Raw genomic sequence first — 14,606 nt, forward strand, 5'->3', positions numbered from 1 at the left:
AGATAGAATTTAGAAGAATTCACAAACCCTAACTTTCTTAGACCATATATCATAAATATATCAAATCAATATGATCCGGATTTAGACAGGAACGCAACAAATTACAGAGATAACCATAAAAAAAGAGATGCAACGGAAATAATACTTCATTTTATTAATGTAAAATAATGAAATATTCTTACAAACAGAAATGGAAATAAACCAACTAGGGCGATGGTAGCTTGTCTCTGAGAAGAGATGTGGTGGCTACATGCCTATGAACTGTGTTACAATGAGGCTCGGAGGCATATTTATTGTTGAGAAACAATGGAAAACCCTTAACATCCCAAAACCTAACCCTAGAAGTTGAAACGCCAAATTGTGGGCCTCGTTTTGGGTAAGTTGGTACATCAACTTCCCGGGGTCGTAAATTTGGCACCCGAACTTCGTTTGATGCATACAATAGCTCGTTAGAAAGATCTATCCGAGAACTACAACTTTGGGAAGAGAAACATCGGTCCATGGACCCATGTTTTTCCCATATTTCCCAAATAATGTCGTTTAGGGCCTCAAAACAGCTCTAGAAGTTCAAGACGCGAAAAACTGCTAAAATAGTAAACTGTGCTACAATTACAGAAACTAAAAAACAGAAAGAGACATTTGTGGGGTCCAAGTGGGATAGGTGGGTGGCCACCAACATCCACTTGGATCACAATATCTAAAATGTGAACCAAATATTTCTTAGGATTTATTCTCAATATTCTCTAGGTTTCACCATCTGAAGCCTCATAGAAAAAAAGTCTTAGCGAAAATGTCACGATAGCCTGTTTGAAGTAGCAAAACCATAGGATCAAGAGCTCTGATACCAAATGTTATGATCCTTGAGGCTTAAAAATTCTAAGAAACCAATAATTACAATGCACGTTTAGGGGGAAACCTCATTTTATAAAAAATACAATGAACGATACAATATTTTGTGATCCTAAGACTAAATCTCCTTAATATATGTATAGGAGACAAAGGATACACTTATAATAAAATAAGACCATGAGGGGTTCTAGCCAACATAACAAAATAATAACATAAATGTAATTACGCAATAAATAAGGCTCAATAAGGGGTTTTTGGGTTAACATGGGGCTTATATAAGGCTTAACATTTACCCACATTAGGCAAGATGATCTGAATAGTTTTCCCAAAGAGAGATAAGACACACTTTGCGTAGCTTCTCTAAGATTCCTTTAAGAATCCAAGAGAGAGACATCCAATACACAAGGATGGATTTAAGGATAGCTTGATAAGCACTAATCATTCTACTCTCTAGAGCCATTTAAAACTCCAAGCCTTCAACCTTTTTGCCAATTTTGCTCTAGTGTTATTTTTTGTATGAATTTGGTTTTAAATGGTATCCAAAGTACTTAAGACCTTCATCAAAATTCATCAAGGCAGAAGGGAAAAAAACTTTAAAATGAAGGACTTCAACCTATTCTAATAATTGTATCAAGAGAGTTCATTTAGAAATATTTATTTGCACACCCATGGCTCTCCCAAAAAAACCAAAGGGGAATGTAGAAAACATGTGTCTGGACATGAACCGTCACAAAATACAAGAATACTATCAACAAACAATAGGTGTGTAATTGACAGTTTGCATCCATTGTTATTCCTCTAAAGTCTCCCCTTGGCTTTGCATTTCCTAATATCCTACTTAGTCCTTCATCCACTAGTAGGAAAAGTATTGGGGAAAGAAAACATCCTTGTCGGAGACCCTTTTGCACTTGGAAGAAAGAAGATTTTGATCCATTAGTAAGGGCTACAAAAGAAAATGATGAGATGAAACTCATAACCCATTGTAATGCAGAAGAAGACAAAGGTAATGCTTTCCTTTGCTAACATTTCCTAGTTAAATCATTGTGTCAAAGAATATAAGTGAAGGAATTGTTTAGAAATGGTTTTTTCAGGAATAAAATCCCGACTTAATGTAAATAAGCTCTTCCCTTCTAAAACATAACCAAAGTGGTGAGATCCAATAATAATAGTATATGAATATAACCTTGCAAGGGGATTTAAGGTAGGCTAATCCTTAGCCATAACTCTCCTGAGATCCACACAATATTAAATATATAAAAGAAAAAGACCATGTAAAACAAGAGATAACTTACATATGAAACAATATTGTTATACCCTGAAACCAATTGATCCAAGAATCAACCCCTTCCATATCAAAATTTACAATATTTATATAGTCTCTACAAAACTCAATTTCTACTAATCTTAAGGAAAAAAAACTTCTATAAAAAATAACAACTTCGTGATTCTTTACATGAAACTCGAACTACATTGAAGTTCTTTAACCTGGTATCCTAGGACAACCTTTGACTGTTGGATTACCCCCCCCACAATTTGAACTTGACCTGATTTTGTGCCTTGATATAACTTGTTTATATGGATGTTGTTTTTGTAGTTTAAATATCTTATGATCGGATTTCAAAATGTTTATCCAAATCTCTCATAATTGGATAAGTGAAATAGATTAAATTTCAATATACTTCATCCAACTCGTTATACTTTTGAAAAGTTGGCTTTACTATAAAAATATATTTAATCTTATAACATATGAATAAATCATCTAATAACTTTTCAAGAATATTTTGACCACTTGGAGCTCCTGTGAAACCAGTAAAACTTGAATTACCATTTGCATAATCATCAAGTAATTTCTGCTACTCATTCTTAGAAACAAGCTTACCCATGGAATCTCTGAATGTTGCACTAATACAAAATGAGAGATTAGTGACTATGTGACTAAATTAGTTAGTCACCACAATTATTTCATGTGAATTGTTACTAAATTTGAGCAATTTTAAGTGACTCAACTAAAAATGACTAAATTAAACAACTAATTTAGTCTAAGGATAAATGTACGACTAGATAATAAGTGACCCAACTAAAAATAACTAACTTAAATGAAAAATCTAGTCCAGGACTAAATTATATGACTAGATAATAAGTGACAACATTAAAAGTGATCATCCTAAATGACTACTACAGTCCAAGAATAAAAATATGACCAACTAACAAGTACAACAAGTGTGTGACTTAGTCATTTATGCTAGTCACTTTTAATTGTGTCACTCTAGAAACGGAAAATTGTAATTTTAACATTGAAATGTTACATTTCACTAAATTTTAACACTGAAGATAGATTTAGAGACCCCTTTAATCCCCGTGCAATGTTAAAATTTAGAGACGAAGAGGTCTCTAAATTTATCTAGAGTGCTAAATTTATATACAACTTAAGTTTGGAGAATTATTTTAATCCTCACAATACAAAGATTGATTTAATAACTTGGGCAAATGTTGGGTTTGGGACAAGGGAAAACCTTCACTCATATACGTTAGGCAATGAGAGTAATTTCACATGTTTCAACCCTTTTTGGTTTTTATATGTTCTTTCCCACAATAGTATAAGCGAAAGGAAGTCAATTTGATGCATATTTTCTCCTGGTAGGATTGGCATTTAATGTGTTTTGTCTAGATATTTTTGTCGTTTTCTTCGAACCTAAATTCTCGAAATCCCAAATTATCAATATGTACCAAAGAACAATACTATGTTTGAATCACGATTTTATATCACAGGTATAGAAGGAGGAATATGTTACAACCCAAATGATCATATTGAGAAGGATTACAACATTTCCAGCATATAGGTGACATGTTTACTCTATTCTTTAAGTTCCTTTTGAGTTGAATTTTTATGCTATGTTCTTATCTCGGGATTAGGTTTTGGGTAATTGGATTTTATTTTTTTACTATTAGTGGAATTGTGTTCAAGAACCATCTGTAGGAGCTTGATTAGAGGATTTGTTTCAATCTTCCATCATATTTTTGGATATAGGAGGGGCCCGATCATGCCCCTTTTTTAAAGGCAATGTTCATATTCAATGGTGAAACTTTTGAAAGGCCCAAATTGTACACCACTTTGCACTAGGTCGAGCACGCGGTTGAGGTAGGCCATTGCTTGCTTATTTTTCCTTGTTGGTTTCAATATTAGATTGAAAGAGGTACACAAACATAAGTCTTATCCCTTAAATTCCCTAATCACTTCCACATTACAAGTGTCTCTTGTTGTACTTTTGAGTCCCATTGACATATGAACAATAATGCAATTGATTTATTTTATCATTCCTTTCCCTCATGCATCGAGAATTGGTTTTGCACCTGCTCAAACCTTTAAACCCTATGACATGGTACCTCAAGGCTAGTGTTAATGAAATTTGTATCTATAGATCAATTAGGGTTACCAAACCTGCCCAACCCAAAATGGTCAGCACCACACCAAAAATAATACATAGCTTTAACTTTGTTTGAAGAGTTGTTGATGCCTATAAACAAATTATAAGTTTCACTGGATAGACTAGGGGCTCTAAGTTGTAACCTTTGTCGCACCTTGAAATCACGCATGTTTTGATCCTTGTAAAAGCATCACAAACTTGATGAACTATAAAAGGAGAATGGAAGAGATATGGGGTTTGAACACTCTATTATATTATCAATCTACCATCTAGACTAGATTGGTTGTCGCGAAATGGGGGGCATAATCATTGGTTGTCCAATTTTAACACCTTCAACAATTTTTTGTAGTTTTAAATTCAGATCAAACAAATCTAGGGGAACCTTATCTACTTACCTAGAAGTAGTATGGTTATTTATAACATCCATAAAATTTTAGAAACAAGGTGGTCAACTTTGTTCTCTAAGCTGATGGAGCTATACGATGTCTATTGTTGTCTATATCTACATTTAGATTTGAATGTAACTAATTCCATGGCACTTGAAGAATGCATGAGAGACTAGGGTTGATATTTAGCCATTTTGTGTGTCCCATTTAGTTCCAGCTTAAGGGAATTTTAAATTTGGCCTATGGCACATGCAACTGAACCAAGCCCAACAATTTGGAATTGTGATATCTAGTTATTTATTGCCACTAATAGCTAAAATCATGGGTGAACATGGACTTCCTATGAATGGAACTCTATTAAGGAACATGGATTTCCTAGGTAATTGGCATTATTAGTTACCAAATGATATATAGGAGTTTGGCACCAATATGATAACATCTAAAGTGAATCAACTTAACTCCTTTGCTTAGATATTTGAGCTTAGATGGGGTAATTATAAGTAGAAGGCTTTCTTGAACTCTTTGACTGGAAATGCTTCAATTAATTTCAGTGGTCTAGATGGGGTGTTGAGATTCTGCCATTAAAGGATTGTTTTTCTTGATCAACTAGACTTTGAGGTATCTTGTTTGTTAAACTTTGACTCATTACAAGGCACGAAAATCCATGTTGTCTTTTACATCTCCAACAAAGTGGCTTACCAAAAAAAATTTGTAGTGAAGTGTGAGATTTAGAAAGAGCATCCATGATAAATAGGGAAACAAGTTGAAAGAGAGCAATAAAGAATGTCAAGCTTCACAAGGATCAAGGCTACCAAATAAAAAGGGATAGCAAAAATATTTAAATATGGAAGGACTTAGATCAACAACAAATGCCCAATGCAAAATTCAAACATCTAGATGGGCATATAGTAGTGTAGAAGGTTGAACATATAACATATACCCTTGATGCCTTCCTAATTACTAAAAAAAGGACTTTGAATTTGGGCAAAATGGTGAGAAACTCTAGGTAGATAGAATTTGTAGAGATTAGTATTTTTTATTATTCACCTCACACATAGCAAGTAGTGAAAAGCATTAACAATAAATATCCACACCATTTAGTGACTCTTTTAAAGACGAGAAGGTATAAAGCAATTTAGACCCTAAAACATCATAAGAGTTATTAGACAACTAAGACACTTGAGAATAACATAAACTCAACCATAATACTTAAACTTAAAAGCTTGAGCTTTAGAGCAAACAACAACTATAACCTTAATAATAATAAAAAAATGTGAATTATTAAATAAAATAAAATAAAATAAAAAAATCAAAGAAAAAGTAAATAAAACTAAATCATTAAACTTCAATCTCGAAAAACAACAATATAGTCGTTGCCATTCTGAGCAAGGTGGGAAAATAAAAACCTGAGCACACAGAGTCGAACCGCATTCTTGATCAGCAGCAGCAACAAATCGCAGGAGGGAAAACTGACAGAAGGGAGAGTCTGTGAAAGTTGATTTTATACACTCTGGCGGCGTGTTTGAGAATGAAAGAATTTAGCTGCCAACATCATGCATGCCTTTGCCCAGGAGAAGAATAACTAGCATTTGCACCAGATGTTGCAAAGGAAACGCCGTAAGGCATAAATTGAAGAAAGCAAATAGAGCAAAGAAATACTTTGATAAAGAATAAAAATATATTGAACACTCAAATAAAATCAATGCCCCATTAACTGGAACCACATAGTAGACATTCCATACGAAATGGGCATATGATCCAAGAACATTGGTGCATAAGAGAGCCAATTAGTCAAGTAACATAAGTATAAATGGTTTCATATATTAAAATCCACAGGTCTAACAAATCTTGTTTAGCCATTTAAGATATAGAAGCTATCTTGTTTAGCCATCTAAAATATAGAAGCTTCGAAACCTTTGTATATGAGCTATTTTCAAAGGACTTCCCTTGTCCTCAGAAGCATTACCACTAGTACCAAGGAGATCAGGACCTTCAAGCTGCCGAACCCCATGTATTTCATTGCCTGATCTTAATGATTTCATTTGGTTATGTAAAAGCCCCATGTATTTCATTGCTTGATCATTATGTAAAAGGTTACACCTTCTCTGGAAATTTAGAGTTGAAAATTTAAAGTTTATCATCATATTTTGGTCTTCAACGCTGATTGGAATGCCATGAATCTGTGGGGTTTTTTTGGGAGTTATCCAGGCAACCTTGCCCAATTTTTTGTTTGAAATCCCGTTAGTTTTGTTGTTGGGGTTTCTAGTTTTTTTTTTTGGCTGGTGCGCCCTTTGGGGTTTCTTGGTAGGCCTGCGTGTGCTTCTCACTTGTTGGCCTCTTAGCCATTTTTTTGATTCGTTGTGAGACATTAAATGTTCAGCCTAACTAATGTTTTTAACATAACATGTTCCCATGAATAAATTTACGAGGTTTTTTTCGGAAAAAATAAATTAATTTAAAAAATAAAATAAAATTAATGCATTCATTTGATATATATATATATATATATATATATATATATATATATATATTGATTTAGATATTATTATAATGTTTTGTAATTATAATAATCATAATTTAATTTTAAAATTATGATTAAGTTAGTAATCAAATTCCAAACTTTTATATATATATATTATAATGTTTTGTAATTATAATAACTATAATTTAATTTTAAAATTATGTTTATGATATGTATAGACTTTTTGGTTTGTGAAATAAATATATTCCTTTGTGTAAGATTTGGTTACAAAAGTTTATAAAAATATAAGAATGTAATTGTTTTTCATTTTAGTTTGAAATATATAACCTCTTAAAAGATACATATTCTTAAATTACTAGTATTTTTTTGATAAATAATTAATTATTAATTTATTTCATAAAATATAAATTAATTAATCATATAAATTTGATGGGTATTTGATGCCCATCAAAGTATTTGATAATGTTCAAATTTATCAAGAAAACTAAGAATGCAAATTAATTGTTAAAAACATCCAAACTGGATTTAGTTTTCACAACCTATATAATTCCTGAGTCCTGGTATATTCGGCTGCCGACCACCATTACCAGGTTCCAAAGACTTTTCAGATCCCGTGATGGTAAGAGCAAGTCTAAGGAATATGTCATTCTGCTTCATCAGTGGCAGGGCCTGCTGTGTTGTCTTTCCCAATACTTTCCCATATAGTGCGATGGCAAGGCTTTCCATCATGGCACTGGTGCTAGCTGAATTTGACAGAATGGAGAGGAGAAGAAGCAAGTGGCTCCTCCTTTAAAAATATTTGAACAGTGGATTTTAGTGAAAGCTATTTTTCAATGAAATGAAATGTAGGTAGAATTTGCAGATGCCTTTTCAGTTCCCTGTTTGTTATGGGTCCACTTCTCTCTGCTGCTTAAATGAAGATAAACTTTACCAAGGAAGATAAGTCAAATTTAGATATAAATTGGCTTTGAACCAGGCTTTTGTATGATGTGGATGGAACATTTATATTCTAGGAAAGGGAAATTTGTCATCATTTGTGTGTGCATCTTTTGAACTGGAACATTTTGTAGTCTCTATATCCTCAGGGGCCTCGGTAACCAAAACAGGTTGATTATGCTGGGGAGGATAAGAAGAAGATGCATCAATTTCCGAATCTGATGCGCTAGATTCTGAGTGGTCATATCTCTCAGAGGCATCTGAAGTTTCCATGTCTCCTGCTGTTTTGTATCTTCGGAGCAAATTCAATGGAGAAGATCCATGGATTGGAGTTGTTTCTCCGCTTTGAAATCCCGAAAACACAGTTGATCTGCGTGTGAAACTAGGGGAAGAATGCTTTGACTTTCTATCTCATTTTGTTTTTTTCTTAGCATTTTGTTGCCATCTGCTCAAAGCATTGGTTGTCTATTCTTCAAATATTGCCTTCTTCATGTGAGATCCCATCTGCATAAAAATATCCCATCAGATTTTAAGAACATATTCCTTTATACATGATATTTAACCAGAACAGAGTGTTTTTAAACGATCCAAAAGTTCACTAAAATATTTGTACATACTGGAAAAACAAAATTTGCCCCAAAAATGGATGTTCTCTATCTAACAACAAACAGGGTAAAATGAATGTTCTCTATCTATCAACAAACAGGGTTATATCAAGAAATAAAATTAAAATGATTTAAAGAGAAATCATCATTTCTATTTCTCTGCTTTTCTCTAAGGCTCCAGACTGCAACGAAATTTAATTTAACAAACAAAAAGGAAGCATATTTTACAGTGGTCATACTTTTCATTCAGAGGCCTCGGTAACCAAAACAGGTTGATTATGCTGGGGAGGATAAGAAGAAGATGCATCAATTTCCGAATCTGATGCGGTGGATTCTGAGTGGTCATATCTCTCAGAGGCATCTGCAGTTTCCATGTCTCCTGCTGTTTTGTATCTTCGGAGCAAATTCAATGGAGAAGATCCATGGATTGGAGTTGTTTCTCCGCTTTGAAATCCTGAAAACACAGTTGATCTACGTGTGAAACTAGGGGAAGAATGCTTTGACTTTCTATCTCATTTTGTTTTTTTCTTAGTATTTTGTTGCCATCTGCTCAAAGCATTGGTTGTTTGTTCTTCAAATATTGCCTTCTTCATGTGAGATCCCATCTGCATAAAAATATCCCATCATATTTTAAGAGCATATTCCTTTATACATGATATTTAACCAGAACAGAGTGTTTTTGAACGATCCAAAAGTTCACTAAAACATTTGTACATATTGGGAAAACAAAATTTGCCCCAAAAATGGATGTTCTCTATCTAACAACAAACAAGGTAAAATGAATGTTGTCTATCTATCAACAAACAGGGTTATATCAAGAAATAAAATTAAAATGATTTAAAGAGAAATCATCATTTCTATTTCTCTGCTTTTCTCTAAGGCTCCAGACTGCAACGAAATTTAATTTAACAAACAAAAAGGAAGCATATTTTACAGTGGTCATACTTTTCATTCGAAAATCCTTTGAGGCTTTACCTGAAGCTCTCAATAGAGAGATCACTATTGTACAAAAGAAAAATTGAACTCCACTGTTTTCTATCTCCTGATAAATTTGTCTACTATGAGTTTAACTATTTTTTAATGAGGTGATTTTTAACTGTTTCACCGAAATTTGATGATACGATTTTTGGTGAGATCACAACGTTTCATTGTATTTTTGAGTACAAAAATGGATTCAATGTCCTGAAAAATCCCTTAAACATTTGGATTGTGCAAATTCAACAACTTAAAGCTAAAATTTCCCCTATTTCTAATCAGAAACTATGGTTTTAACAATTTCTACTCATATTTTGGGCAAAATCAACCAAAAAAAAATCAAAGGTGGTGTCATTAAACAACTGTGTTAATGCATTATCAGGTGACACCTTATCTCTAATTTTATCAGTACAAGTAAGATATTTAATATCACAATATAGGGTTTGATTAACATCAACTCACCATTTGAAAACTCATAATCCAGAGTTTGTGATTCCCTTTCTCACTCTTTCCAATGCCTCATCTAGGCATCAAGAGGACTTGTAGATCTCAGTATTAACAGAGGATATAAATGCATGCAGAGGTCAAAACAGTAAAACCCAAGGCAGAATTTAGCTAAACATTATTGGACAAAATAATTGATCTCCCCTTCCACCTACCTTTGCTCTTGCCTGTGCCACAGTTAAGATACTATATAACACATGGAGAACTGCTAGCATAAAGATGAAGATGTGGAGTTGATGCATGCCACTTTGGGAAACCAGAGGATACTTACCCTGAATACAAAGCAGCATACTTATCAAGTAAAATCCAACATAAAATAAATATTTGAAATTTGTATGGGAATCTAATTTCAAGATGGTCTAAATCAACTCGATCTCAGCAGGAAAATCAATCAAAGAATCATAGGACCTGGATAAAGAAACCATGCGCATTAAGACTAAGAGAAGGGTTTGGCCTTTACATGTGCGGAGCTACAATGTTGGCTACCCTCAGAAGCAGCTAAGATGTGTCTCCATGGGACCTCCTGTTCAGTAGACATTGATTCCAATAGAATTTTTTGCATGCGCTCCTTTTCTTGGTCTTTATCCCCTTCCACCTTTATATCTCTAGAATAAATTTCCTTCTTACATGGAAGCATAATATAAGCTATTTTTTTGGGTATACAAATCATGGAAATGGGCTTCTGTCCAACTGTCAATAGAAGCGATATGAAACCTAGAAGCATCAACTCTGCAACCCAAAAAGATGATTTTCAAAAATATTTGCTCAGAGGACATATTCAGAAATTCTAGCCAGCAGGTGCTAAAAGAAATCAGTGTAGTTGCCTGAAATTAAAGGCTGAAATTCAATTTAGAAAATCCAAAACAAGCTAACAATGCAATCTAAGCAGATCAGTTAAATACATAAAACAAATATTGTCAAGTTCAACCAATGTAACCATTTTAGAAGGAGGTTCTATCTAAAACAGCGTAAATTTGTTGTTCAAATTAGTTTCAGAGTATTTGGGGGATAGACTACAAGAAGCAACATGGTGGATATGAGTGGTTTCGAGTATCCGTTACCTGGTTTCAATTTTTCAAGCACTTCAGATAGAGCCTTTTTATTTCTTCTGGAGAGCCACTGTAAATATAATGACAGAAAAGGGCTTTATTAGTACAGATGCAATAAGAATTCAAAACTTGTAATCCTGCAGATTTGTTTATCATGTCTTCCTCTATCAGCATCCTTTTCCTCTCATAACCAAAGCAATAATTCTACTTCTAACCACTGATGACATATGGAATATGAGCCATTCATATTGGGTTTTAAAAGTGTGTTTTGTTGGTGATTTCAGAAGCCAAAATTTACCAAATTTCTACCAGTCAAAACAAACTGAATGCAGAACTGAACTAAAGTAAGATCAATTCAACTAAACCAAAAAGTGCACAGTTGAAATCTAAGAAAAACCTTACATTGCTAGCATAATGAATACCATGTTCAAGAAGTAAAGAGATGGCCACAAATGCCAAACAAACAACTGCTACTGCCCAGGTAGGAGTTTGCTCTAGAGAACGACCATTGCCACTGTCAACTCCTGCCATATTCTTCTCAGAGGACTGGTAATTGCTTCTAAATTCACCAAAAAAAATAAAAAAAAATATTAGATAGTATACATCTTAAACATAGTTCCTTCCTGGGAAGGACAGTACATCCCTACTCAATAATTGCAAACAATTTGATGGACATTGTCTATGATGTCAAGACTAAAACTACACCTACAATTAGTAAATCTTTGGTTTTTTCCTGTAGGTACCATTGGAATCGGAGGTGGAGGTAAACAAAAAATAAGAGGGGTGGGCATGGAGATTTCAAAATAATCTACTTTCAAATTTTATGATTCAGTTCTCAATTTTCATTAATTTCAAATTTAATACAAAGCTTTTAATTTTCAGTGGTTCCAAAATTTTTGTTCCCAATTTAATTTTTCAGTTGCTATTTCTATTTGTTTCCAATTTAATGGACACAAACCTCACAATTGGGCTGCAGAGAAAGAAGTGAAGGAAATGACACTCATTGTGTGCATTTGTGTTGCTTTTATTGTCATTTTATCAGAGGAAATATGATGGGATTTCAACTTCAAAGGATAACTACCTTATAGAATGTGGATCAAAAAGTAACATCACAGTGGGTGGACGGATCTTCACTGCAGATACCCCCTCCTCATATATGTCAATTGCCACCAATGAAGGCATCTTTGCTAACACCACAAATTCCAATCTACAGGTTCCTTCTGGTATCTATTTGACAGCTAGAGTATTTACTCAGAAATCATCCTATACCTTCAGTATTGGGCACCAGGGCAGACACTGGGTACGTTTACATTTCTTTCCATTCTCTTATCAAATGTACAATCTTACAAGTGTCATATTTTCAGTAGCCACCCAAGACTTTGGTCTATTGTACAATTTCCAAATCCAGAATAGTTCAATTGTGATGAAGGAATATCTCATCAATGTAAATGAACAAACATTGGTCCTGACATTTATTCCCTCCAATAATTCCTTTGCGTTTGTCAATGCCATTGAAGTTGTTTCTGTGCCGAACACTCTTGTTTCAGACACAGCTCAAGCTGTGCCCCTGCCTAATACTTACAGTGGTCTATCTGAGCATGCTTTTGAAACAATTTACAGACTTAATATGGGAGGACCATTGATTACCCCTGACAATGACACCCTTGGGAGATTTTGGGATCCTGATACAAGCTTCTTAGCTTCAAAATCGCTTGCCCAAAATTTCAGCATCCTGACCAACAATATTGTGTACCGCCAAGGACTAGTTACTAATGAAACCGCTCCCAATATTGTATATGCTACTGTTGAGGAGATGGCTGCAGCCCATGTTTCCAAACCCAACTTTCAACATTTCTTGGTTGTTTATCGTGGATCCAGATTACCAATACTTCATTCGGATGCATTTCTGCGATATTGTGAGCAAAGCATTGAACGAGTTATACTTCAATGTATATATTAACAATGATAATGTGATGGGTGGTAAGTTTGATATATCAGCTGCAACACAAAATAACTTGGCAGCAGCTTATTACAGCGATTTTGTAGTACTTAATAACATCTACTGGATCGAAAAATCTTGCTGTCAAAGTAGGACCTGCAATAAATATGGCAAGTTTCTCCCCAATGCCATATTAAATGGGCTGGAGATTATGAAGATGAGCAACTCTAACAAAAGTCTGGATGGACCTTTCCCACAGAACAGTTCTATCTTTAATGCAATTTAAATGTGAAAAAAAAAAGAATTTTCCGAATCTCAACATATACTGTTTTCCTCAATCTCTCTCTCTCCATCATTCACTCTCAATCCTTCTATGAGTCTTTGCATAAGTTGGGTTTCTCAGATCTTCACAAAAGAACATCATCAGATGATCGAACAACTTGCTAATTCTTGTGCAAGCCTTAGGACAGCCCTATGGCTAGGCAGTCTGCTTCGAAATTTTCTTTACTGCAACAGCCTTCCAGCTTTAATTTCGCACAATAATCAGAGTTAAAGTGAATGTCTGAAATATTGCAGTGAAGGGCTGATAAAGCAGGTATAGTTAAGGTAAACAACAGAGTAAACACCCAAAGTTAATCTGGTCCCCTGTTTGTAAATATTCTATTATGCTCTTCAATAATTTGAAAGATGGGTAAGAATTAAATAAATAGAAATTTTCATCCGTCTGAGGAATTGAAACGATTCAGAAGAGATACTGACAAGAGAAAACAAGAAGTAAATATATCATACATTATAGATAAAGAGGGGTCATCTCAAGCAATCTTCAACACCACAAAACAATACTTCAGAATTCACAAGTATGCCCTTGGATCTGTCTTTTGCGTTATAGTATTTATAACATATTATGTCTGCAAAGGATTCCTTCTGAAAGTTCATTTATGCAAGCTTTCAGAGTCTAAAAATCTAACAGGTTACATACTGAGCATGGAAAAAAGGGAAACCAAGACTGAATTGCCCTCCCAAGCTAAAACTACTAAAGAAGCTCAGTTCTAGAGATCCATCCTATTTGCAATAAATGCCATATAAGCTCAACCTATCAAAAAAGGTAGAAGCCAAAAAGTCCCTAGCTCTCGACTCATGCATGGTTCATTTTAAGAAACCATTGTTCCAACAAGCATGAAGTCCTTGAGGAAGGACACTAAATGAAGGATCCGTAATCAAGGGTATTAAATTCTATTAGTATCTTCTCTGGTTACTAATACGGACCTCCAGGGATGAGGTTGGCACTTTAGACAACCTGCCCTTTAACTACAAACACTGAAGCAATGTCCAGTGCAGACCTCCTAAACCACCTAATAACGAGAGTTACATTTAAGCAAGGAGAATCTTCTCCCCAGGGCCAAATCAAAATAAATGATGTAAAACAAAAAGAATGGTAAATGTTTGAAAAACATAT

The 14,606-nt window shown here is 34.2% G+C and overlaps 1 protein-coding gene and 1 long non-coding RNA gene across 2 annotated transcripts; one reads left to right on the plus strand and one right to left on the minus strand.

Moving 5' to 3' along the window:
- Positions 1–10,105: 10,105 nt before the first annotated feature.
- LOC149255294 (uncharacterized) lies at positions 10,106–11,282 on the minus strand. Its single transcript, XR_016266351.1, has 3 exons — positions 11,224–11,282; positions 10,623–10,891; positions 10,106–10,434 (listed from the first exon to the last, which is right to left on the minus strand). It is a non-coding gene; the product is annotated as an uncharacterized LOC149255294 (long non-coding RNA).
- A 371-nt stretch (positions 11,283–11,653) lies between these two features.
- LOC149255295 (receptor-like protein kinase THESEUS 1) lies at positions 11,654–13,171 on the plus strand. Its single transcript, XM_089454999.1, has 4 exons — positions 11,654–11,692; positions 11,951–11,974; positions 12,254–12,511; positions 12,620–13,171. Exons 1-4 carry the CDS (start codon positions 11,654–11,656, stop codon positions 13,169–13,171), a joined length of 873 nt encoding a protein of 290 aa, XP_089311125.1.
- Positions 13,172–14,606: the final 1,435 nt, after the last annotated feature.

Source organism: Pinus tabuliformis, chromosome 7 (assembly GCF_031772625.1).
Source record: "Pinus tabuliformis cultivar Carrire ecotype Pingquan chromosome 7, CPIR1, whole genome shotgun sequence".
Taxonomy (NCBI): Eukaryota; Viridiplantae; Streptophyta; class Pinopsida; order Pinales; family Pinaceae; genus Pinus; species Pinus tabuliformis.